Source organism: Zea mays, chromosome 1 (assembly GCF_902167145.1).
Source record: "Zea mays cultivar B73 chromosome 1, Zm-B73-REFERENCE-NAM-5.0, whole genome shotgun sequence".
NCBI classification, from domain to species: domain Eukaryota; kingdom Viridiplantae; phylum Streptophyta; class Magnoliopsida; order Poales; family Poaceae; genus Zea; species Zea mays.
The window spans coordinates 230,315,100-230,341,142 of record NC_050096.1 but is presented as its reverse complement, the minus strand read 5'-3'; the positions used below and the strand labels follow the sequence as shown (position 1 = coordinate 230,341,142).

Sequence of the window (26,043 nt, the reverse complement as noted above, 5' to 3'; positions counted from 1 at the left end):
TGCGCCAGCTGGCTGTCTAGAATGCGCCAGTAGCACTAGCACGTGTATTATCGCTAGAGTCCACTGCTGTATTATCGCTCCCCCTTGTCTTCTCCGTCCCTGCTATCCGCAACTATTCTCTGAACTTTTTTTTTATGATTTTTAAATTTCAGAACTTAATACCTTCTCAATTTTCATTTTAGAACCCAGGTCATACACTCCCGACAGATCTCGTCAAACAGTACATATGTTCGAGCTAGATAAAAAGCATCGCACATGACATGTAAGAGTAACTTACTACTTTGATCAGACGTTCCAAAAATTACATCGTCCAGCAGTACAACTCTCTCCTCCCCACCCCAACCACCAGTCCACCACCAGACAAAATAACGAAAATCTCAAAACAACCACACTCATCCAAACAGATAGCGACATTCGACAGTGAGCGCTACTGCGCTAGTACAGTTAAATGCGGAGAGCAACACTCATACAAACTTTTGGTCGAAAATAAGATGGAAGGCCAACGAAAACCCCAATCATCCTTAGTATCCACTGAAATCGACCAACGACGAATAAGATTTGTTCTCATCAGTCGAAGTGGCAAGCGTTCTTTTTTGTTTCTTGGTTTCCAGACTCCTGTGTAGTGGTGACCAGCCATCTCGTTGATTTCTGACCTCCTGCGCTGCTTCCTTCACATCTCCTTCCCAGCATGTCTCCACAAGTAATTCCCGGGCTTTATCCATATTCTCCGACGTAATAAGACCATCATTTTGCAGCAGCACAAGGTACACGTACACCTGGTCGGCTGCAGCTTTTCGGATCTGTAAGATTGCAGAATGCAGAGTATTTGAGCTCAGCTGAGCTGATCCTTGCACGGAGTTCTGCGTTCTCAGGCAAGAAATGATAAATGCTATCTTGGGGTATCTGTGGCCTAGGAATGTGAGGAGTTGAGAAAATGCCGTAGTGCAAATTCCATCTGACTGTGAAGAAATGTATCCAAGGATTGAGGGACCTGCACATAACTTTGTGAAATCCTTGGATCCCTTCATCTCAAAACCCGCCGAATCTACCAGTCCACCGTAGAACTCACTGTACCCCTGTTAAATGTGCAAAAAAAAAGGTATAACTGTTGGAGAGAGAATCACTTACTGGGCCAACCCTAGAGGGTGGCTATACAATATTCATACATGGGCCTCATGGGCCTAATCCATATACACTAACACCCCCCCGCAGTCTGAACTTCCGTCGCAGCGGAGTTCACAGACTGGACTCGAAGAGAAGAAGTACATCACACCATAGAATCCCCCCACAGACTCAACTAGCCACTACTGATGTTGAGGCTGGAGCGAAACTCGGCGAAGGTCGAGGACGGAAGACCCTTGGTGAAGATGTCGGCAAACTGGGAGGTGGTCGGCACGTGGAGTACCCGAACATCGCCGACGGCGACGCAATCTCGGACGAAGTGAAGATCGATCTCCACATGCTTGGTTCGCTGGTGCTGCACCGGGTTGGTGGAGAGGTAGACGGCGCTGACGTTGTCGCAGTAGACCAACGTGCTCCTGGAGAGGGGACTGTGGAGCTCGGCGAGGAGCTGGCGGAGCCATGCAGCCTCCGCCACGCCGTTGGCCACGGCACGGTACTCCGCCTCGGCGCTCGAGCGGGAGACGACCGGCTGGCGCTTCGACGACCAGGACACCAGGTTGCCGCCTAAGAAGACGGCGTAGCCGGAGGTGGAGCGCCGAGTGTCCGGGCACCCGGCCCAGTCAGCGTCGGTGTAGACGACCAGCTCGGAGGCGGTGGACCGGTGAAGAAGCAGCCCGTAGTCGACGGTGCCCCGGAGGTAGCGGAGGAGGCGCTTAAGAGCCGCGAGGTGGGGCTCCCGGGGGTCGTGCATATGGAGACAGACCTGCTGCACGGCGTAGGAGATGTCCGGCCTGGTGAAGGTGAGGTACTGAAGGGCACCGGCAAGACTCCTGTACCCGGTGGGGTCCTCGACTGGGTCACCCTCGGCCTCAGAGAGCTTCGCCTGCGTGTCGACTGGGGTGGAGCAGGGCTTGCAGTCAATCATCTTGGCTCGCTCCAGAATGTCAAGAGTGTACTGTCGCTGGTGAAGAAGGAGTCCCGAGGGGCGAGGCTCAGCAGTGACCCCCAGGAAATGGTGAACCACGCCCAGATCCTTGACCGGAAACTCCCGCTGAAGCGCGTCGATGAGGCGGCGAAGAAGTGACTGACTGGAGGCGGTGAGGACGATGTCATCCACGTAGAGAAGCAAGTAGGCAGTCTCTGCTCCATGATGGTGGACGAACAGAGACGTGTCTGACTTGGCCTCCACGAAGCCCAGTGTCACCAGGAACGTAGCCAGTCTAGAGTGCCACGCCCGGGGGGCCTGCTTGAGGCCGTAGAGGGACCTGTTGAGCCGGCAGACCATGTTAGGGCGAGAGGAGTCCACGAACCCCGCCGTCTGACAGCAGTAGACAGTCTCGGTGAGGGCGCCGTGCAGGAAGGCGTTCTTGACGTCGAGCTGGTGGACTGGCCAGGAGCGAGCAAGGGCCAGTGAGAGCACCGTGCGGACGGTGGCCGGCTTCACAACCGGGCTGAAGGTCTCATCGTAGTCGACTCCGGGGCGCTGAGTGAAGCCCCGAAGAACCCAGCGAGCCTTGTACCGCTCCAGGGTACCATCAGCCCGCCGCTTGTGCGTCCAAATCCACTTGCCGGTGACGACGTTGGCGCCGGGCGGACGGGGCACCAGATCCCACGTCTGGTTGGCGATGAGTGCCGTGTACTCCTCCTCCATCGCCCGACGCCAGTGGGGGTCCAGCAGGGCGGTGCGGACGGAGGAGGGTACCGGAGAAACCGGCGAGTCTCCGGGCGTGGCCGCCAGGACCCGGGGCGGCAGGGTACCAGCCGCATGCCGCGTCACCATCGGGTGGACGTGTCGCGGGTCGCGGTGAAGGAGCGGCGGGTGGTACACCGGCGTCTCGACACGTGCCACGGGTGGCTGCGGCGGAGGTGTAGGTGTCCCTGGCGGGGACTGGGCCACCGACGGCGCCGTCGGAGGAGAGGTCACCGGTGGGGACGACGGTGGTGGTGCGAACCCCGGCGGCGGTAGCCGGCGCTGGTAGACGCGCACCGGCTGGGCGAAGCGTGCCGGAGGGGCCGACGACGGCGGTCCCGCGGCCGGCGACGTGGGCACCGGGGGCTGGCGCTGGGAGACCCGCACCGGCTGTGCGAAGCGGGTCGGAGGGGTCGGTAACGACGGCTCCGCAGGCGGTGTAGGCCCGCTCGGCCCGGGGGCGGTCGGAGACGGGGCCCCGCGGAGAGGCGACGCCAACGGACCGGGAGTAGTACCGACAGGCGGCGAGCTAGTACCTGCAGAAAGAGGAAGTATAGGTGGCTCGACCATCGCATCAGTCGGAAAGAGAGTGAAGAGGTCAAGGTCAGGGTCGGAGGAGGGTGGTGTGGTGGTGGTGGGGTAGGGAAACATGGACTCATCAAACACCACATGGCGAGAGATGAGGACCCGGCGAGAGGAGAGGTCAAAGCAGCGGTAACCCTTGTGGTCTGGGGAGTACCCGAGAAACACACAGAGTGTGGAACGGGGTGCTAGCTTGTGAGGAGCAGTGGCAGCGGTGTTCGGGTAGCAAGCACACCCGAAGACACGGAGGTGGTCATAGCGCGGAGGGGTACCGAAGAGTGCCTGGTGAGGAGTGGGAGCCGGGCACGCAGTGGAAGGGAGACGGTTGAGGAGGTAGGTAGAGGTGTGGAGGCCCTCGGTCCAGAAGCGTGCCGGTAGGTGCGCCTGGAGAAGAAGAGTGCGGATGGTGTCGTTGGTCGTGCGGATCATGCGCTCAGCCTTGCCGTTCTGGGAGGAGGTATACGGGCAAGACATCCGCAACTGCATCCCGTGGGAGAGAAAGAAGTCACGGGAGGTGGAGTTATCGAACTCCCGACCATTGTCACACTGAACGGCCTTAATGGTGAGGCCGAACTGAGTGGTCACCCAGGCGAAGAAGTGGCGGAGGGCGGAGAAGGTCTCAGACTTGGCACGCAAAGGAAAAGTCCACACATAATGAGAAAAATCATCAAGCACCACAAGATAGTATTTGTAGCCTGACATACTGGTAATAGGTGAAGTCCACAAATCGCAGTGTACAAGATCAAATGCATGAGTAGCAAGGGAGGAAGAAGAAGAAAAAGGAAGACGAACATGACGGCCTAATTGGCACGCATGACAAAGTTGCTCATCATGGGATCTAGTACATGGGATAGTGGCACTACGAGTAAGCTTCATCAAGGCATCGCGTCCGGGGTGACCAAGGCGACGATGCCAGGTAGTAGGTGTAGTGGCAGCAAAAACAGTAGCGTTGTCAGGCGATGAAGACGAAGAAGAGGTGGCGTGCGGAAGTCGAAGGGTGTAGAGGGGGCCGGTGCTGTCACATCTGAGGAGGGGGCGCCGAGTTGCCGAGTCCTTCACAGTAAGACCAGAAGAGTCAAACTCGATAGAGCAAGAATTATCAGCAGTAAAACGACGAATAGAAAGAAGATTGTGGACCAAAGAAGGAGCGACAAGAACATCAGGAATGCGAAAAGAGCCGGTAGTGCTGGCGGCACCCACAGATGTGACCGGAAGACACGAGCCATTCGCCACCATGATGGACGAAGGAAGAGAGGAAGAAGGAGGGCGAATAGAGGTGAGTATACCAGGGTCAGGAGTGATGTGGTAGGTAGCACCGGTGTCCGCGATCCACTCGGGACCCATTGGCGGAGTCAGAGTGGGAGTTTGGAAGGCAGCCAGGGCGGCCGCGTCCCAACCAACCAGCCCGGACGGTGGAGCAGCCGGCGGCGTGGGCCACGACGAAGCGGCAGGTGTCGAGGTCCAGGGCGACGGAGAGGCGAAGGCGAACCCCGGCTGCGCACCGGCGAACATGGCCGCCGGAGGACGAGCCTCAGAACCTGGCCCCTGGAACGGCCACATGGAGATGCGCCCGGACCACGGGTGGTGGAAAGTGGGCCAAGGCGCACCCTGGTGGGGTCCCGACGTCGGTGCGTTGCCACGGGCACCACCGCCAGCACTGCCCCCGCCGGGACCGCCACCTCCACCACCACCGCGGCCACCACGGCGGCGACGGCCCCCACCGCCCCAGCCTCTACCACCGCGTCCCCCGCCCGGCCCGGGTGGACGGGTCGGGGTGGTAGCCGCCAGCGCAGTAGAGGAAGACGAGGACCCCGGACCGGAGGAAGGTGGGGAAGGGGCGCTGGCGCATGATCAACGACCGGAGGTGGGCATAGCGATCGCTGAGGCCGCGGAGGACGTTGAGGACGAGGATGCGGTCCTCCACGGGGCAACCCAGATCGCCAAGTGAGTCCGCTATGGTCTTCATCTTGCGGCAGTACTCACTGACGCTGAGGTCCCCCTGGACAAAGGTGCGGAAGGTCGCGTCGAGGCGGAGAGCCCGGGCCTCGGCGTTGCCGAGGAACTGGCCCTCGATGGCCAGCCAGGCAGCGCGAGCGTGAGGAAGGTTCCGGAGGAGGCTGTGGAGGTCGACGGAGATCGTCCCCACGATCCAGGCGAGCACGATGCTGTCGAGGCGTACCCACGCGGCGGTCGGCGCCACGCCGTTGGGGTCGCATAGGACGTGGTCGTCCAGGGCGTAGCGACGAAGGGTGAGAAGGTGCAGGTCCCGCCAGCGAGCGTAGGACGGCGACTCCGGCTCCAGGACGACAGGGACCATCGGGCGAATGTTCTGGACACTCCCAGCCTGAAGGTGGAGCTGAGCCACGAGTGGGTCGGTCGGGTCGTGCCAGGGCACCGTGGTGGTGGAGGTGGTGCGGTGCCCGGTTCCGACGACCGGTGCGGCCGGGACGCCGTACACGATGCCCGCGGTATCAGTGGAGGTGGCCCCGCCGTCGTGGGCCGTAGGTGAAGCGAGGAGCTGCTCCGCCGCGGCAATCTGAGCAGCGATAGCATCGGTGGCCTCGCGCTCGCGCTCCCACATGAGGGCCGCCTCCCGCAGGCGGGCCTGTCGCGCCGCATGCTCCGCGCGGGCAGCGGCGAGGGCAGCGACGGAGTACCCCTGCTGGGAGACCGGTGTAGGAGGTGGAGGAGGTGACAGGTCGATGACAGGAGGCGGATCGACGACCGGCGGAGGGGGGAGCGGAGGGGGAAGGTCCCCCTGACCCTCAACCCCCGCGGGAACGTCATCCGCCACAGCAGCAAGGGCAGCGACGGCGCTCGCGGCAGGGAGGGTACCACCCCCACCGGCGACGTGAGTCCCTGCCCCCCACGCACCCAGCACACCGGCGAGCGCAGGGGAGGTGGCGGCGACACCAGTCCCCCACGCCCCTGCCACCGGCCCCGGCGCGCCAGCAGGGTATGCGGCGGCGGCAGCAGGGAGGGGGTGGGGAGGGAATGGTGCGGCCGGGGGAGTGCGCGCGACGCCGGCGCGGAGCGGAGCAGCGGCTGCGCGAGCACCAGGAGCGGCGGCGCGAGCCCAGGAGGAAGAGGTGAGGGGAGGAAAAACCTGGGAATAGGAGGGGGGAGGAGGAGGGTCGTGCTCGCCGGCCATGGAGGGCACGACGGCGCGGCACGCGTGCGGCGGCGAGGGTCGCGGCGGCTGCGCGGTGCTCGGGGCCGCGCGCCTGGGCCTTGCGCGGGCGTCGGAGCGCGCGCGACCGGGGAGGAGAGGCGGCGCCGCCGCCGGGGGAGGCGCGGGCACGCGCGACCGGGAGAGGGAGGCGCGAGCGCGCGCGAGCGCAGTCCTGGCGCGCGCGGCAGGGGACGGCGGCGGCGGCGGCTGCGGCTGGAGGGGAGGGAGAAACCTAGCTGGATACCATGTTGGAGAGAGAATCACTTACTGGGCCAACCCTAGAGGGTGGCTATACAATATTCATACATGGGCCTCATGGGCCTAATCCATATACACTAACAATAACAAAACATTTTAACTATGGAAGCAAGCAAAGCGTTGTTTTGGCAGTAAAAATATTTGATCAACATGAGACAACTAAGTTTCTAGATGCAGTTAAGGGTGAATTTGAGTTATTACAGATTGTACTAACAACGAATGGTGCATTATTGTTTGATGTTATCAGATGATGATGCCCAACTTTTGTAAGGTTCCACTTCTTGTCTTTGTAGCCTAATGAAAACCATCTTTGTTTATCTGCACCTAGATGCTCATTGCTGAAGTAAACTCACCTCCTTGTTCAAGAAAACCTTTTTACTCGAGAGCCTCAATAGTCTGCAAACACAAGGCTCTTGTTAGATCTATTTTTTTTATATATAAATGTGCCATTACAATGCTTTGGAGATATGCCACTACCATTCACGATTACAGTGTAGATAAACCTTTATTACCTTCAATGTGGGAGTAATTACGCGATCACATTTCTGGTAGTGCTGAAGGACCGATAGGAGATCACAACTCAATATATACTCTCTACTTTTCCCTTCACAATTAGTATTGATGTCTGAATCCTGGAGATACCCTACCAAAGCTGACGTTGAAGTTTTCTTCAAAGACACTTGCAATCCACCTGTAGAGATCACGAGCCCTGAGAGCACATGCTTGCTATAATAGCTAACCTGAAGAAGTTTCACCAATGGTGGATATGCTACAGTAGGAACTTATTGGTAAAATGTGAATCAGTTAAATGTGAAACAACAATACCACCACCAAGACAAATAATATCCACAAATTGGTGACCAAATTTCTAGGGCTAGAAACGAGCTGAGTCGAGCCAGTCTCCGCTCGGTGCGGCTCGGTTCGGTCTTCCTACGAGGTTGAGGTAGAGGCTCGGGTCGCTCAAATAAGTTTATAGAATAATCAGTGTTGTAAATAATTATTAAGGCAATATTTTCAAAAGGCAACTATAGGTTCATAGAAAACAACATCATTCAAGAAACTAGATGTACTTATAGGTAAAATCCCATTACTTTAGATTCAAACCCCTTGGCACTTCATTTTGAACATTATCAGAGGATTTAGGAGAATGATTCGAAGATGTATTGATTGGTGTAGGGATTATAATATATAGGTCTAGGGTTTCCCTAACCCTATTAGGCCTAATAGGCTATACATGGGCTCGGCTCAGCTAGGCCCATAACACATAGCCAACACACACCTACATAACCATAAAAGCGGGCATAATATAATTACTGTCTAACACTTTCCACAGTCGAAACTCTAGCCACGGTAGATGTTGAGACTGGACCATAACTCCAAGAACACCGAGGATGGAAGACCCTTGGTGAAGATGACTGGAAAATGCGAGCTTGTTGGGATGTGGAGGATACGAACGTCCCCGACGACGACGTGCTCATGGACAAAGTGAATATCAATCTCAACATGCTTCATGCATTGCTGGATCGAGTTGACAAAGAGGTAGACAATGTTGATGGCGGTGGTGCGAGAGGTGATGCCTGAAGATGGCGGCAAGGCTGGCATGCCGGATGGGGCACATTAAATAAGTGTGGGCCACATCTTGTAATGGCGTTGGTCGTGTGGGACGTGACGTGTGTGAGGGATAAAAGCTGTAATCGAACTTTGTTCTAGACACTGAACATCTGAAATACAACATCACACACATACCTCGACGTTGTCTCTCTGACGGCGGTAGATTTCTTGGCGCTCACATCCTCGGCGATCGTCGCTGGCGGCCACGGGCATAACATCTGGTATCAAAGCCCTTTGTCCTCGGCGTGGGTAGTCGCCACGGCGCCGGTGCCTAAGCCATCTATGTAGACCCAGTTTATCCTGGACACCATGGACAACTAGGAGAAGGAGCAAGGGGATCGGATGATGGACAAGCTGGATCGGCTGTCGGAGAAGGTTGAAGGAGTGGATGCGGTGCAACAACAACTGATGGTCCAAGCGGAGCTCACGGCGACCGTGGCCCAGAAGGCGGCGGAGGAACGGGTGCGGTTGGCGCAACAGCTGGAATAGACGAGGAAGGTGGTGGCGGAGATGAGGCTGGAGATGATGGCTCCGGATCTGGAGTTCTCGGAGACGCCGATCGGGGAGCGCCCGAACGGGGAACCACGTCTGAACGCACGACTCAACACTCCTCCACAACCCCAAAGGCATCGTGGAATTTCTCCAGTCCAGCAACGCGAGGGAAATTCTCGTCGGGAGGAGGATCAGGATTATCAGCATGTTCCACTACCTAGGCCAACTTTTCCAAAGTTTGAAGGGGTTGAGCCGAAGATCTGGTTAGCGAAGTGTGTGGATTTTTTCGTTATGTACCGTGTTCTTGAAACAGTGAGGGTCACGTCTACTTCTTTGCATATGGAGGGAAATGCATCCCGTTGGTTTCAGATTTACAAACCAGAGCACGGGCTGGGAAATTGGGAGGAATTTGGTGAGGCGGTGAAAGCAAAATTTGGGGCAGAGGAATATCCCAAGGCGATGCACAATCTGCTGAACTCGTATCAAAAGGGGTATGTAGAAGATTACCTGAAGGAGTTTGAGGAAATTCGGTATTCGACAGCAGCGCATAACCCCAAGTTGCATGAGACACTTTATGTTTCCCAGTTTATGAAAGGAGTGAAACCGGAGTTGCAGGGTCCAGTGCAGTCTCATTTGCTGTCTACTGTGGACCGAGCAGCTTTACTCGCTCAGATGCAGAAACTGGTGTTGGAGAAGCAGAGGCAAAAAATTGAAGTTAGTTGTACAACACCGGTTCAGTGGTTCTTCCTCAACCTGAAACCCGAGTTCAGAACACACCAATGGAGTTGTCAAAGGAACGACTAGTTAAGGAGTATTGTAGACAAAATGTACTTTATTTTACGTGTGGGAAATTTTTTTGAACCAGGCCACCAAGCCAAGTGTCCAAAGAAACTGCAGATGCAGCTGAATGCGCATTGTCTGCTGAAGGTTTGGGAATGACTCTGACCGAGGAAATGTTGGGTAAGATTGAGCAAAAGGAGAAAAGTGAGGAGTATCTGTTGTCGTTGCATGCTATCACTGGTACCACTTTAGAGGAGTGCATGGGAGTGAGGGCCCTCATTAAGAACCAAGTGATGCTTGTGTTGGTGGATTCCGGAAGGTCAGCCAGCTTCATCAGCAGGCATATGGTTGACAGATTGGGGTTACCACTGATCAAATGTGGGCTGGCAGCAGTCAAGGTGGCCAATGGTGAGATGATGAAGAGTGACAAGATGGTTAAAGCCTTGGAGTGGTGGGCTAACGGTCATACCTATAAGAGTAATATTAAGGTGCAGGTTGCCATGGCTAAGGTAAAGCTTCAGCAGCTTACTAAGGGGCTCCATAAGTGGAGTGAGAGGAATATTGGTAATATTAATTGGTAAAGTTGCCTATCGCCTGGAGTTACCTTCGTCTGCCCAGATCCATCCTGTCTTTCACATGTCGCAATTGAAGCTGTTCACTGCCAATTACTCCCCAGTTTTCTCTATTTTGCCTTGATACAATGACTTGGCTCAACAGGATGTCGTTCCTGAAGAGATTCTGGACAGGCGCCTGGTAAAGAAAGGTGGTCGCGCTGTTCCAAAGGTACTCATCCGCTGGAGCCATATTCCCAGCGATTCAGCAACTTGGGAAGACTTTTACGTGGTGCGTCAGTGCTTTCCATATGTTGTTGCTTGGGGACAAGCAAGCACTCAGGAGGGAGCAGATGTCACGCCTGACAACCAGGGAGAGCAAGGCGAGGGAGGAAGAAGCGAGAGCCGGTAGTGCGGGAGGTGATGCCTAAAGATGGTGACAAGGCTGGCGTGCCGGATGGGGCACAATAAATAAGTGTGGGCCGTATCTTGTAATGGTGTTGGGTCGTGTGGGCCGTGGCGTGTGTGAGGGATAAAAGCTGTAATCGAACTCTGTGTTGGACACTGAATATCTGAAATACAACATCACACACATACCTCGATTTTGTCTCTCTGACGGCGACAGATTTATTGGCGCTCATGTCCTCGGCGATCATCGCTGGCGACCACGGGCATAACACGGTGCAAGAGAGCCAAAGTAGAGGTAGTGAGCACAATGTCATCAACATACATGAGGAGGTACACAGTGTCATTACCACGCTGGTAGATGAACAAGGAAGTGTCTGACTTGGTCGTAGTAAACCCTAAGGAGAGCAAGTAAGAAGCAAATCTACTGTACCAAGTCCTAGGTGCCTGCTTCAGTCCATACATAGACTTATTGAGTTTGTAGACCATAGTAGGGTGAGTGGAATTAACAAATCCTACACGCTAGCGGCAATAGGCCATCTCTGTAAGAGTGTCGTGAATATCAGTTCAAAGGTTGACGCTCTACAAATATTAACGCTGGATATATGAAAATGTAACACACATATTTTTCTTAAAAGTGCTTTCATAATAGCACAATCTTACTGTGTTTTACAAACATACTATTATTGAAAGTAGTGGCCAAAGTTGCATCAGGGACCATGTTGATTTTCAATATGTCATTCATCTGTGAACCAAAGAAGGAAAAAATAATCACTCAATTCTAAAGTATAAGGTGTTTTGGTTTTGTCCTAAGTCAAACATATTACAGTTTGACAAAGTTTATAGAAAAAAATGTAGCAACATCTACAAAGCCAAATTAGTTTAATTAAATCCAGCATTGATTGTTTTATAGTATATTTTCTTGGTGTTTGACATTTGCTATGTTTTTCTATAAATCTGATCAAATTTGAAGATGTTTGACTTAGAAAAACTTTAAACATCTTACATTTGGAACAGAGGGAGTATAACTCTTTACACTTCAAGTCAGAAATACGATGTCTGGGTGTTATCCAAATATATCAGTTGTTTTCCTAATGTTTCTACATCATGTGGACCTTTGCCTCTTGTTGTCTTTTATCTATAGAGGTGCCTCTGATTTCAAGTCGTCCGACTAATCGCGATTAGTCGCGATTAGTCGGGCTGGTCGGTTTAGGGGTAGGCGATTAGGGATCCGACCCGATCAGGTGATCTGGTCGACCTAGTCATCCGACTAGTCGACGATTAGGTCCGATAAATCCTCGATCAGGTAGTGCTTAGCGACTAGGGTTTATATCCTGTAAAAGAATCGTTGGTTTTTTTTGGCGGGCGGCCCGTCTACAGGAGGCGCCGTCGTGAAATACCCTTGCACACGACGGTTTGTTTCCAATCTCCTTGATTGTTGGCGTCTTCATCTCCTTGCTTCTGCAGTTTTGCTTCTCTATCTCTAATCTCTTCTCCTGTCGTCGTTCTCTATCCTCCTAGCTCCTGGTTTTTTATCACCGGTGTCGGTGCACTGCGCAAGGTTCCTGCCTCCTGGTAAGTTGATCACCGGCGGCGCGGCTTTAGTGACAGTCGACGTATTAAAAAACCTCAGCCCAGTTGGTCTTCCTTGGCGTCAGCGGCCCCAGATCACCGGTGCACAACATGAGTTCATGATCTGGAGGTCGTATTCACTTCTGTCTTATGTATTGTGTTATGTCCTTCTATGTTTCTGACTCAGTTCATGTAGACAATAGAGATTCTGTTCATGTTGCCATCCTTGTTCATGTTGCCATCCTCTGAATCCTTATTCCTTTGATACATATAGAGTTTGGTTGTCGCCGTCATGATAATGTGTGCTATGTGGTATCTGGTAGTAACTAGTAAGTGTTTCTTTGATGTTTTCAGTTGGATATTTGGATGAACAAATATCTTCTCTCAATTTCTTAAATCAGTATTGCAGAATTCATGCCATGTTTACCCTATCCTTTATATATAGTTATATAATTATATACTATATAGTATATACATATGTCCTGGATCAACATGACGACTAATATACGACTAGGTCGACCAGAGGTCGATTAGTCGACCTAGTCGTCGACTAATCGAGATTAGTCGCCTGGTCGTTCCCCCGGTTCGACCAGCTGGTCGCTCGACCAGAAAACATAGGTGGTAATAGATCATTAGTCATAACTCTTACTCAGAACCATTTTTGTACCAGGGAAAGCAGAATGTGATTCCTAAATAACATATCATTCTAGGGCCTAGGATTGATTCATGTAAGTCATATGTATCTCAGCTCAGCCTTTGTTATCCTATATTAGCAAATAAATTGTGCATTCACAGATTAACATCAACCAAACAGTTTAAACTGCCACCTAGACAACTAAAAGGTTGCAAGAAATTGGACATGATGTCTTCAAATTCGGTTGTTGTGCATTTAGAATAAGACGCTAAAGCAGATAATATCCTTTAAAATAACCAAACAGAAGTCAATGTTGTTCTCAGAGCTACACGCTCCTCTCAACGGCAGGGAGCATTTGGAAATGGGGAGAGAAGAGTGCTTACGAGAAAGCGGACACTGTGGACATCGACGGATTGGACAACGCCGCCGCCGGCGACGATACGGCGGAGGATCGCGGAGACCAGCTCCCACTCATGGAGGAAGTACCTGCGCAGGAAGACCTCCTTGGAGTCGTGCTCATCGTCACCGACGGCAGTAGGATCAGCGAAGGCTTCGACATCAGCAGGGGATCCTGTGGGCTCAGATGGGGCCGTCGTGGCGGCGTTAGATACCCAAGCAGCGGGAGCAGCGGCGGTGGCTCCGGTTTCCTGCATAGCCGGAATTCAGGGGTTGTCCTCGACCATCTCTCGAGGGACTGGTGGTGTGCGCGGCTGCGCTACTTTGCTCGTGTTATCACTTTCCGTGTTTGCAGTCAGAAGGCGTCTTTTGGTATTCGCTTTGACACGCAGACTTCAGGGCGCCAGCCTTCTGCGAACTGTCTCTACCCTTGACGAAGGAAAAGGCAGCCTTCTCACCGTCGGACCCGGCGATGCAGCGGCACGTCGCCTCCGGCCGGCCGTCGGGCACGGACGGCTCCGACTTTTCTTACCGCATGGTCGTCGAATCCCGTAACCATCCACCGCCCACACCGCCAAAGCCACGCTTCCAACGCCTCTTTCATAACCTCGCAATTTTGCAGGGTACCAGAGGGTCGCCGAGGGCAGATCCCGCCTCGCGCGCCTCATCCTCGTGCAGGTGACGGCAAGCTTGCCTCCTGGATTCGCTCCTCCATCTCTTGCCGTCATTGGCGGTTATTGATCTGATGAGTGTTCGTGGTGGTTTGCTCCTCCAGGCGCTGCACCTAGTGGCCGGAGGCTTGCTTCTATTGCTGTCGTTGTCCAAGGGGGCGGCGGTGAACAAGTTCGCCGTGCTGTCCATGGCCGCGGGATTCCTGGCTATAGTGGTGGGGGAATTAGGTATTGCTGTGTTAACCTCAGCTCTGCTAGTTCCGTACTCCCTTATTTTTTCCACCAAAAAAGAACTAGGTCGACCTAGATCTTGAGCCTCGAGTGAAGAAAACCACAATAGGAGCTTACAACTTTTCATGTCCTATAAATTCAATAAAAGGATCCTTGGCACTGATAAGAAGAGGTGTCAATCTGTCAACTAGAATGTCTTGGGAAGTGAAATATGAAATTCTACATCAGTTGGCAATATTTCATTGACGGGCTTCTTGGTTGCTGATTAGTAAGATTGGAGAGGGAGGTTTTCAATACTCTTGCCATGGATTAAGCATTCTGCTGTAGTTTGCCAGAACAAGCAAGCTAGTTATACTATCATCTTGCTCTTTTTGTCGACATCATTTGTTTTTGCTGTAGAAGTGGATACCATTCTATTAGGATAAGCTGGTAGTCTTTAAAGCTTGAATTATGGGCTTTCCAAACCAACCATTAAATTCTATCAATCTCCACATATAAGCTTCAAATTTTCTCCAGATGCCTTTAGCATATGGGCTTTTAAAGAAAAAACACCCCCATTCATGTTTTACCCAAAGGATATCCTTTTTTCAATGCCATATCAATCATCCTTTGTCGGATTATTGATTAAATTATAGCTGAAGTTGTTATTTGGTTATTCACAGGGCGATTGCGGACCATGGCAGTGCTGCTTCGGCTTTACACAAGCTTGTCATCAATTGCGGTTGCATTCTCTGTGACGTGCATTATCCGGTCAGAGTTGTTCTTGAAGGTTTGGATTATGAAATTCAGAATGTCGCTGTTTTGCAAGTGATGAACGTGGAAATATATATCTTGCAAGTTTATTAATTTTCTGCCTCTTGATGCTATTCAATTAAAACCTTATTTGTTTTTAAATGAAACAACCTGTCTCATTAAGATCGTTACTTCATTTAGATTGCAGCTTAAGCAACAATTATATAATGTTATTGTTCGTGGTCCTTCCAATGGAGTTAGTTAATGACTTACCAGAATTGTGATCATTCTCAAGAGTCAAGATGGTCATTGGGTAGTGCAATTGTGATTTGTGAACTAACCAAACATGCAGTAGAAATTTTGCAGATAGTACCCTTTTGTAGAACCTTTAGAGGTAGATAACCCCAAGTTGAAGTCCCAACTTGGAATACATTTGCAAGAATGAGGCACAAAAGTAATAACCTTCAGCCTGCATGGGTAGTGGGTAGTGTACTAGTGTACTAGTGTATGATAGATACTAAGTTCAATGCAACATGGGTTTGGCTTGATGTGAATCTTCTTAAACTAGGGGTGCCCAGGGCTATTTAGCATGTTTGTTTTTAAGATCCTGTTTGGTTCCTATAGGTTTTTAGAATCTGGATAAAAAAACTAGTGTTTTTCATTGTATTCTTTATCTGCATGTTAAAATCCACTAGAATCTGTCTGTTTCGATGAGACTCTAGGATTTTGAGATTTTTTTAATCCAGATTCTAAAGATCCCCTAGGAACCAAACGGGCCTAAGTTAGATGTAAATGTAAGAGTTGTCCATGACTTCATTGAATTTTGGACCTGGCTCTGCTGAATAAACTAATTGAGCATTAATTGGCGGCTTCATTTTGTTGGCATAACACTCACCAACAAAAAAAATTGGTTCGGGTATCAAATCAGCACAAAAGAGAAGGCTTGAATGTGTTGTTAGTGAGTCCATGTTACCAAAACTATGTCACCAGATATAAGGCTGACAAATTAAGGGCCAACTTCATCTTTGGGATAATCAAGCTGAGGAAGCTGGATTCTCCACATTGAGTATGGATAGAGCATCAACATCACATTAGATTTGACAAGTTGATGTGTTTTGGTCCATCTGGGAGCTGTGCATAGGGGAGAATAGAGCAACAGAGAGGATTGTGGGAGAGAACACAGAGATTATGGTGGACGAACAAAGGGTCGTATTCCTTTGTCGGTTGCTCTGGCGTGAGACTTCGCCAGGGCGCTGAAGGAATTGTCCCTCTAGAATTCTTATTTCTTCGGTGTTCTCTCTATTACATCCTATAACACTTATATAGATGTATGCGCCCTTGACTCAATTAGAAAGGCAACTAACCAATCTAAACAAACTAGAAAACAACAAACTGACTCCTAAACAAACTATTTGAGGATATCTCTGTTTCTAAACTTATATGATTGCCAAATCTTAGCTGCTTCTAATACTAGTTCCTTCTTGGTTTGGTTGTGCTGCCTGGTTGTGCCTTTTCTGTTATTGACGGCCATAGAAAGAGTCTATAACATTTCTCTCCACCCCAACAAACAACTTGTCCGTGAGTTGTACATCTGGAGATCTTCGCTTAAATTATTCTAATTGTTTCTATAAGGAATCTATAGATGACCTACCTAGCCAATGCACCAAAACTTCTCAGACTCCACGATTCAATTGAGCTTTAACCAAAACTTCTCAGGCATGCACATCAGGAACATCCGGCTGAAGAACCATCCCCTCGAGCAAGTCACAAAGGTCCATGAGATTAGCAAGGGCTGTAACAGAAATAGCCACCCTCAGATCAGCCAACCACTTGAGATCAGGCAAGGCGTCTTTGACCAGGCGCCTAGAAGCAATGCGCTTGGGCACCATACCCAAGACAGCAGGTGCCACCTCCTTAATACATTTGCCATTCAACCAACGATCCTTCCAAAACAGAGTATCAGACCCATCTCCCAAATGAGTGATAACAGCCGCAGCCACCAAGCTTTGCACAATGTCGCAAGTTTGAATCTGAAAGTCCGACCATGGCTTAGTCCTATCGGATTTTTGCAGCCAAGGCCACCTAGCCCGCAGCGCCCAGCTCATGATCCGAAGGTCACTTATTCCCAGACCCCCAAGTCCTTGGGTCTAGTGACTTTGGGCCAAGTCAGCAGACAATGGCCACCATTCACCTCCTTCCTCCCTCTCCACAGAAAGCCTCGTCTAAGCTTATTGATTGCTTTAACAGCCCAAGAAGGGATGTCCAACGCCAGAGCAGCATAAATCATTCTTGATGTCATCACAAATTGAACATAAATGGCTCTACTAGCTTTTGTCATCAGATCAGCTTTCCACCCAGGTAACTGGGCTGCAGTTTTATCAACAATTGCTTGAATTTGACTTCTCCTAAACTTTCCAAGAGAAAGCGGGAGGCCAAGGTACTGACAGGGAAACTCCGAAATGGAACATGGAAGGAGCTCCTGAACACAAGCAAGATCCGCCTCAGAACATCGAATAGGAAAAACATTACTCTTCTGAACATTGGTCTTTAGACCGGACGCATCCCCAAAAATCCTAAGGATTTCCAGAATCAGAGTTATGTCTGAAGGCACCGGCTTGAGGAAAACCACCGCATCATCCGCGTACAAAGAGAATCGGTGCTGCAAACTGTTCGTGGAAAGAGAGTGAAGCAGCCCTTCATCAGAGGCCCTCTGGATTAGCAAGTTGAGAGTGTCCATGACTAAGATGAACAACATTGGAGATAAAGGGTCCCCCTGCCGAAGACCCCGCTGGTGAGCAATGTAGTCCCCGGGAACACCATTTAATAAAATGATCGTCGAAGAAGAGGCTAACAACCCACAAATGATGTCACGCCATATCTGCCCAAAACCCAACTTCTGCAAGACTTCCAGCAAGAAAGCCCAAGAAACCGAATCAAAAGCCTTAGAAATGTCGAGCTTGAAAAGAATGCGGGCTTGCCTTTGACGATGAAGAAACCTTGCAGTGTGCTGCACAAGCATGAAATTGTCTAAGATAAATCTTTTCTTAATGAACGCTGTTTGATTAGGAGAAACCATATCATTCAAATGCCGAGCCAATCTGTTGGCCATCATCTTTGTTACTAACTTTGCGAAACTATGGACAAGGCTGATTGGACGAAAATCTTTCACTTGGGCTGCACCCTCAACCTTAGGCAAAAGAGTGATAAACGCTGAATTGAGCCCATATTTCTAAATTTTTGAGCCCAAACACAAGAGATCGCTGCCATAACATCAGCTTTGATTGTTACCCAACAAACCTTGTAGAAACGACCGGTGAAACCATCCGGGCCCGGAGCTTTATCCGACGGCATAGATTTTACAGTACCCCAAACTTCTTCCTCTGAGAAAGGCACATCTAACTCATTGAGATTGAAAGAAGGCATCCCAAGGGCATCAAGATTAAGAGAATTTTCTCTCCCCAAAGCAGTCCCGAGCAAGCCATCATAGAAATGGAACAAATCATCAGCCTTATCCTCATGTGATGTCAAAATAAGCCCTTCACTTGTAGATAATGAACCAATAAAATTCTTCTTTCTTAATCTAGCCTGAGCATGGAACAAGGAAGTATGAGCGTCCCCTTCTTTCAACCAATTAATTCTGGACCGAAGACGGGCTATAGATCTCGACAAGGAGGAGAGCACCAAGATGTGCTTCTTAAGGGTACGCCTTAACCAATCCTCACTTGGAGATAGAGTCCTGCTGTCATGAGCCATCTCCAGCCTATGAAGGAGCTCCCGAGCCATTTCAAGCTGTAGTTTTAAATCCCCCACTTTATTATCACTCCAACGCTGCAAAGCCTTTGCCGTAGCTTGTAATTTCTTGGAAAGACTAACAAGAGGGCACTGGCCTGCGGGAATCGAACTCCAAGCGTTAGCCACAACATCCTGGAAATCATCCAATTTCACCCAGAAGGTCTGAAAATGGAAGCGCCCTTTCCTTTTATTAATATCACACAGGCCCAACAAGAGAGGGCAGTGATCCGAATCTTGAGTTGCAGCACTCTGAAGAAGGCAATCTGGAAATAAATCTTCCCAATCAGCAGTACAAAACATCCTGTCCAATCTGACTAAGGTAGGATAGGCTTGCCCATTCGACCAAGTAAACCTGCGCCCAATCAGAGGAAGCTCCAGTAGGGCAAGATCGTCCTTCCACCTTCGAAATCTGCCCATCATAGCACGATCAACATTGGAATTACTCTTGTCTTCATCACTCAGAATCATGTTAAAATCGCCAACAACCAGCCATGGCCCAGAACAGTGGGTCCTAATCAATCTGAGGTCTTGCAAGAACTGAATTTTCTCATGATTCCCTTGAGGGGCATAGACACATGACAACCACCAAGATGACCCAGTCTCAAGGCTAAAATTCACCGAGACACAATGGTCATCAATCCTAGAGCCACATGAGCTGATATTATTCTTCCAAGCCACTAGAATCCCTCCACTAGCCCCAACTGAAGGTGTGAAAACAAAATTTTGAAACTCAGACCCAAGCAAACGGAACACAAACAAGCGAGAAAAAACTGACATTTTTGTTTCCTGGAGGCAAACAACATCAGCTTTGACTGAGTCCACCAAACAACGTACAACATCCTGACGGGCTGAGCCATTAAGACCCCGCACGTTCCAGCACACAATTTTTGACGGATCCATTTGGAAAACCATTGAAAAAACGACCATCAATACACACAGAGGCGATCAGACCTGCACCACCGCACCCTGCAAGTCTTCTGGGACAGTCCAGTTGAAGAGAGCCGCAAGAGCTTTAACTTGCAAATCAGTCAACCGCTCACCGAAAACCTTGGCATAATTATCGAGAACCTCCAGGGACACGATTCAGATGGATCCCCACCAAGAAGGCCGAGCTCATTAGCAATCCTCCATTTTCCTTTCGAAACTTGTGCTGGGGCCATTACCTTTTCAACATCTGCTCCAGCCAAGCGCCTGCTCCGCCGAGGAAGAGCCCCCTCACGAGGTGCCCTGGGGCGACGCTGCCGCTTCTGCTTCTGCGGCACACACAGGACCCGAGCGACCGGCCTGGACATTTTGGCGATGAAATCAGCGGTGGTCGCTGACTGAGCAGCCGAGAGAGGGGATTGTTGAGCAGCAGCCCCTCTGCGCTTCCTTCTGAAATATTTGATGGGGGAACAAGGCCACATCCTGAGCCCTGCCCCAACAGCCTTCATAGACGGCTTCAACCCAGTCCCCACTCGGGTAGCGATGGCAGGACCACCTGGGAGGGATGAAGATGCACTCAAAGTCTCCACCGCCGGAACAGAAGAGTCAACGTCAACATCGGCTATGGACAAGAAGACCTCGCCATTCGGGCCATCGTGAGCACCTGGAATCTCTGATGATGGCATAAGACCCACTGGGCTCGCAGAACTAGGAGACAGGCTAGAAACCGCCACACCCAAAGTCACAGTGTCAGGCCCATGAACATTCTCCAGGGGCAGACTCAACCCAGCATCAATGTAGCCAATCACCGGCTCCACAGCGTCTGCATGCGTGTCCCCAGTAACCAAGGCAACGGAAGGCGCCGAGTCTTTCACGGACAACCCAACCTCCACATGTTGAACAGAGACCGGGGCAACACCCAGTCTTTCACGGACGGGCCTTCATGCTGCAAGTGCTTCCCCGGACTCAGCATGCCCCATCTGAACTGAACTGTTCAGCCTGCGCCGACGAGGCCCGGTGTCCTGATCATCATCAAACGCCGGCGGCGGAGGTGCAGCAGCGCTATGCACCGGCGGAGAGATCAGAGACACATGGGCAGTCACTTGGTAAGCAAGCAATCTTCTCTCAAGTGAGGTAGAGCCAGGCGTCATCATCAAAGGTTCCAAAACAAGGAGCTCCAACAAATTTGGAATGAGGTGTGGACGTCGGCACCACCCAAAAACCTTGAAGGAAGAGAAGTCATGTCGATTCACCGTATCAGGATGGAGCTCCACGTCAGTGCAGTGATCCCTCAACAAATTCTGAGCAGTAGCCAAATCCCAAGCATGAATTGGAACCCCTTTGAACTCCACAAGAACAGGGGATGGAAAGGCCACCACCTCGACATGGGCAAGTCTAGACTATCTCAGGAACTTGAAAGACCCAGAAAGAGAATTGAAAACAACACCATTGTTGTACACCTGATTAGCCAACGCTTCCGAATTCAGGATCAAGACAAAATCTTCTGGGCACGAACGATGAACGGAGAAGGACGACACATCCAGCCCGAAACCAGCAGCCACCTCATCAGCAAGAGTTTCAGCAGCCACCCTCGGTCTTGAACCAGTGACAACGACGAACAGAGCACACCGTTGCAACCGCAGTTCTTCCCGTGCAAGCGCATCCGCACGGTTCAAAATGCAGAGATGTGTGGCTTCCACCATATCAGGAACAACAGGTTGTCGAGGGGCATGCACCCTGACCGGCTCTGGGGAAGAGGAACCGGGTGGAGGTACAACTACACTGGAATCCTCCGAAGGTGCAACGGGGGCGGTCTTAGGCCTTCGACCCCGCGTACGATGGCGGCGTTTCTTCGTGCCACCCAAGGTAGGATCAGCCACACCAGACCTCTGGATGGCCGGGATCGGCGAAGAGACCCTGCGCCACTCCATGGCGCGTCTAGGAATGTCCAAAGGCTTGTGAACCAGCTGAGGGCCAAGACGATCCCACACCGATACTGAAGCTTTGATCACCGGCGCAGCACGAACCTTGCACTTAACTACACGATGTCCGAGCCCCCAACACTTGAAGCAGCGCACCGAACGTCGGCAATCCGCCGCCCGATGAGAGGAGGTCAGACAGTTAAAACACCTACCCCGGAGATCCTCAGGGATCGATCGACGGGGAGGTGGTGAAGGAGGAAGTTGACGTCGACGAGGTTCGACCCTAACCCAGCCCTCCCGGTCAGGAACAGGCCTACGCACAGTTCCAGGACGTTGCACCACCGCAAACTTCGGCCTGTGCGGAGGTCTAGGGAGGGACAGCCGCGCAACCGGCTGGGGCGGAGGGAGCAGCAACACGTCCTTGAAAGTCCTCTGCGAGGCACCACATCCAACGACACCAACACTCAGGGCCGATGATGACGGGCTGTCAAGGCAGGAAGATGCCCACCGCTGCGCCTTGGAACGTCCAACAGGGGAGAACGGACGAGCCGCGGGAGACAATGTCGCCACACGGGAGGGGGAGGAGGCAGTGGTCGCCGGAGTCGGGGTGAGCGCCGGCGAGGGGCTAGGTGGTGCGGGGACGGTGGGGCGAGCGCCGTTAACGGGGCGATGGGTGGGGGAGGCGGAAGGGCATGCGGGGGAGGCGGGAGGGCGGGGAGCCGAAAGGGCCGCCGAAATGACCGCCATCCTCCAAACCCGGAAGATTGACTATGATAGTTGTATTGTTATATCCAAATGAACACATATCTTACACATTCAGAAATGAACATGAAGGGAATGAAACAGCAATAGACCAGCAATGAGACCGTAATGCATATTCCCCATATATAGGTCCATCTAACAGTTATCCATGTCTGGAATAGAGAATATGGATAGCTGGGTATGAATGCAGAATATGGTGCTCCATTCGAAAGGAAAAGTCGAATGCTTACATTATAATAAGGATCTGTGAAGCACCACAGCAATGCAGAAACATCAACATAGTCCCAGTCTCCCAGAGGTGACTGAGGCTAACAGAACTTGGGAGTATAGCAGCAGCATTCGATATAGCATGGAGGATTGACTCATCTTCTCATTTGTTTTCCTACTACAAATGAGAAGATGAGTCAATCCTCCATGCTATCCCCACTTTAGTTTAACCAACCCTCCCTACTGCACTCCTAAACATAGGAAGATGAAGCGAAACATACCTTCCGAAGCATCTCTTCTGCAGTTGGTTGATCCTCACGCTGCAGGCTGGTGAAATAAGACTGGAGCTTCTTCGCAGCCTCCATGAAATCCCTCGCGTGCCTTTCAACATCAACTGTCTATCTCCTTTTGTTTTCCCTCTCCCGTTCATCTCTCTCCTCTTTGGCCTTCCTTTCCTTGCGACGACGACTGGGACGAGCGCCCCCGCGCTTCTGCAGGCGAGCACCCCGCCACCAAATTGAAAAAAAATTACTGCACCCCTGTGTGCCGTCGGAGATGAACGCGTCCAGGAAATCCAGCCATCTCTCCAGCAAGGACAGTGCAGAGACTGCGAGGGATATCATCACCACGTCCGGCCAATTCCAACCCTTCAAAATCCCGGACGTTGTTGCTGCGCTCGCACAGGCTGCTGCAAAGGCAAATGGTGAGACCGAGAAATATCTTCCAGGGTGGCCGTTGTTCTCGCCTCCTAAGGTGCAGCTGGACAAGTGTACCAAGTGCTCCAGAGAATTCTGTTCTGCAATCAACTTCCGGAGGCATACACGTGTTCATCGTAGATCCCTCAAGATAGATAGGGATTTTCCAAAGAATAGAGACCTTCTCGCTGCATTCTGGAATAAACTCACTATGGATGATGCCAGCAAAATTTTGTCCTTGACAGGTGTTGTTATTGAGGGTGTAACTGGTTCATCAATTTTGACAGCACTGTCATCATGGATGTGTAAACCAGGGTATGCTTCGTTGCCAGTTGCATATGCCAGAGCTGGCAGTGAGCTTCTGGATCTAATTCAAGCAAAGCCTTCAATGCATCTGCATGTGTCATCGGATGAACTATTTAGTTTGCTCGATGAAGCAAGTGAAAAAACATTTCTTTGCACAAATACAGCTGCTTGTATACAGAAGTTTTTATTTGATGGAGAGGTATAAAAAAATGCAACTGAGTTGAAAAATGTTGTTTCGTGCGCTAGTTACATGCTTGAACAAAAGCTGCTTGAAGCATGGTGTGCTGATAAGACTGCTGAAGCATTAAGATGCCAGAAGTTGCTGGAGGATGAAGAGGAAGCTGCTCAGAAAAGGCAAGCTGAACTGATGGAAAGGAAGCGGATGAAGAAACTTAGGCAGAAAGAACAGAGGTTAAAAAACCTCAAGGATGAGATACAGCCATTCAAAGTGTGAATTTCATTTATGATCCTGACTGTTTTGAGCAAGAAGAATCGCAGTATCTTCAATTTCCAGCACTAATTACTTTGGAAACTAACAATGATTTTAATGTGGACCTACCAGTAGAAGATATCAGTTGTGATTTGGGGCCTGAAATGGATAAATGTGTTGTATTAAGGCAACAAGTTGTTTCAAGGCATCATTTAGGCAGAACGGAGAAGCTTGCTGAAAGTAGCATTTTATCTGGTTCCGTAGTTACTTCAAAGCATGCAGCTTCAGCAAGGCCTTCAAATTACAAGGATCCAAATGTCTGTTCTGCACCAAGTAGAAACAAAACTTGTGAATTGAAACTACGGTCTTGGATTGAAGAACAGTGCCAAAAACATGAGTTAGATGTAGATGAACGTGGCATGGGTCCTAGCAAAAACTCTCGTGTGCTAATAGGATCTATAATTGTCGCAATTGAAGATGGTAGTGAACACTTGTTGGACTTAGGTTCCAAGAATGACCCAGTACCTCCCAGTTCAAAGACAAAGAAACATGCATCAGTCAAGGTGGTGCAACAAGTTACCCCTGAGGGAAACAGAAATGAAGGTGTTCCTGATAGTGATAACCGTTCTAGCCTCAGATTTACTACAGATGAAATTAATACATATATTCAGCAGATTAGGTGAAATTAATCCTGTTGGTTGTACACCAGATTTAAATCTTCAGTCTTTTGTCTCGTCACCATCCTCCGCCGAATGAATGACGAGAAGAAAACCATTGACTAAACTCCGCATCAAATCCCCACAAAATCACGGCAGTCTTAGGCCGAAAGCGGGCAGAGCTTCGCCGATTGCGCGCAAGATTTGGACCACACTCTAATTAAAAAAAAGATTTGGACCACACTCGCCGTCACAGGGTGAACAATTAATAGATGCAACAGGGTTGTTAGGCTTGCCTGGTATGCGGTGAGGCCGATGAGGACCATGATCGAGACGAAGGAGAAAAGCCACAGGATGAGCTCCACAGACATGGCTGCCGTGAGGGTTGACGACTCCTCGCCAACAGCCTGGCGAGCAATCGATCTAAGAACGGCGGGGCGTGCGGTGCGTGAGGCCGTTGCGCGAGCGGGGGTTTCGCTGGCGCGGGCGTTGCGGGAGCGGGGGTTTCGCGGCGCGGGCGTGCGGGAGCGGGGGTTTCACGGCGGCTGCGGCGCGCGGGCGTGCGGCGGACGGCGGGGCGTGCAGTGCGGGAGGCCGTTGCGGGGCGGGATTTGGCGCGTGCGGATAGGGAGCGGGGGCAGTCTACACTGCCCCCTTAATAGTTAGTACAGATAATTCCACCAGCAATAACTCAGGCAGATTTCATCCTGGAAGAACCCAACATGTTTGTGACAGTATCTAGTGTTAGATAAACTTGAATTAATCTTAGGTCTTGGTCAATTTGAGGCTACAATTTCGTTTTCTTTTGCTTCCTTTCCTCTATGAATTGGTTTTTTGCTCTATGAAGTAATAATCACAGCAAGCTTTTTTGGAGTATGAATATCATCAGCTATTTGCATTTGGTTGTTGCCTAGGTTATGAAGCAAAACACAGAGGCCATCACAAGCTACGAAATGCTTGATGCGGTTCGTGTTGCTCTTGGTAAGTTATATCTATATCTATGGGAGATAATGAGCTCTAAATTTTATACTATAAAACCTAAGGATCAGATCTGATTAAGATTGGGCTTTATTTCTATTTATTTTTTTAACTAAGATTATATAAGGGCTCAAACAAATTGTGAAGAAATATTTGGATCGTGATCCATTGCTACCCCTAGCTATATATCTATTTGAAGTTACAGTCTAAGTATTTGCTGCTAACTTTTGTGGTCTGCCTTCCTTCACCATGTTAGGTATCCTGCTGCAAATGGTGGTTATAGCTACAACTACCAGACTCCTGCAGAATATGTCTCCTCCCAAGAGAGCTTCATGAATGCTATGACATTTTAGCTTTGTTTCAAGTAGTAAGGGATACAAACTTCGAGTTAAAAATATTGGCCAAGTGCGATAGTCTTGTACCGAAGATGCTACTGGTGTACAACTGTCAGGAAATCGTGGTTTACTTGTTT

At 50.7% G+C, this 26,043-nt stretch overlaps 2 protein-coding genes and 1 pseudogene across 9 annotated transcripts; 2 read left to right on the top strand and 1 right to left on the bottom strand.

Annotated features, from left to right (window-relative positions):
- Positions 1 to 261: 261 nt before the first annotated feature.
- On the bottom strand, positions 262 to 13,690 carry LOC103643382 (tubulin-folding cofactor D). 8 transcript variants are annotated; one of them, XR_004855485.1, is made up of 5 exons: positions 13,253 to 13,341; positions 10,856 to 10,916; positions 7,337 to 7,564; positions 7,178 to 7,220; positions 262 to 1,076 (listed from the first exon to the last, which is right to left on the bottom strand). XR_004855485.1 is itself a non-coding variant. In XM_020546736.3 (4 exons), the coding sequence occupies exons 1-3, from the start codon at positions 13,520 to 13,522 to the stop codon at positions 7,200 to 7,202; spliced, it is 519 nt and encodes a 172-aa protein (XP_020402325.1). In that variant the 5' UTR covers positions 13,523 to 13,622; the 3' UTR covers positions 262 to 1,076; positions 7,178 to 7,199. The 8 variants fall into 8 exon arrangements, 2 of the variants coding, with proteins under 2 accessions (XP_020402325.1, XP_035820148.1); XR_004855486.1 differs by having other exon boundaries at positions 264 to 1,076; positions 7,337 to 7,515; positions 13,253 to 13,690; XR_004855483.1 differs by having other exon boundaries at positions 10,856 to 13,573.
- Positions 13,630 to 26,043, top strand: LOC100276271 (uncharacterized). The gene is given in 6 exon segments (NM_001150101.1): positions 13,630 to 13,816; positions 13,888 to 13,943; positions 14,041 to 14,164; positions 14,830 to 14,936; positions 25,508 to 25,574; positions 25,828 to 26,043. Coding segments are annotated over 6 exon segments (513 nt in total). The 5' UTR covers positions 13,630 to 13,737; the 3' UTR covers positions 25,908 to 26,043.
- LOC103643383 (uncharacterized) lies at positions 22,244 to 25,091 on the top strand (annotated as a pseudogene).

Excerpts from the sequence above, each read along its gene's own strand:
- LOC103643382 (XM_035964255.1), bottom strand. The coding sequence starts at position 13,522 with ATGCAGGAAACCGGAGCCACCGCCGCTGCTCCCGCTGCTTGGGTATCT. Across the intron at positions 1,077-13,252 it reads TCCACAGTGTCCGCTTTCTC|GGGTACAGTGAGTTCTACGG; the intron begins GTAAGCACTCTT and ends CACATTTAACAG.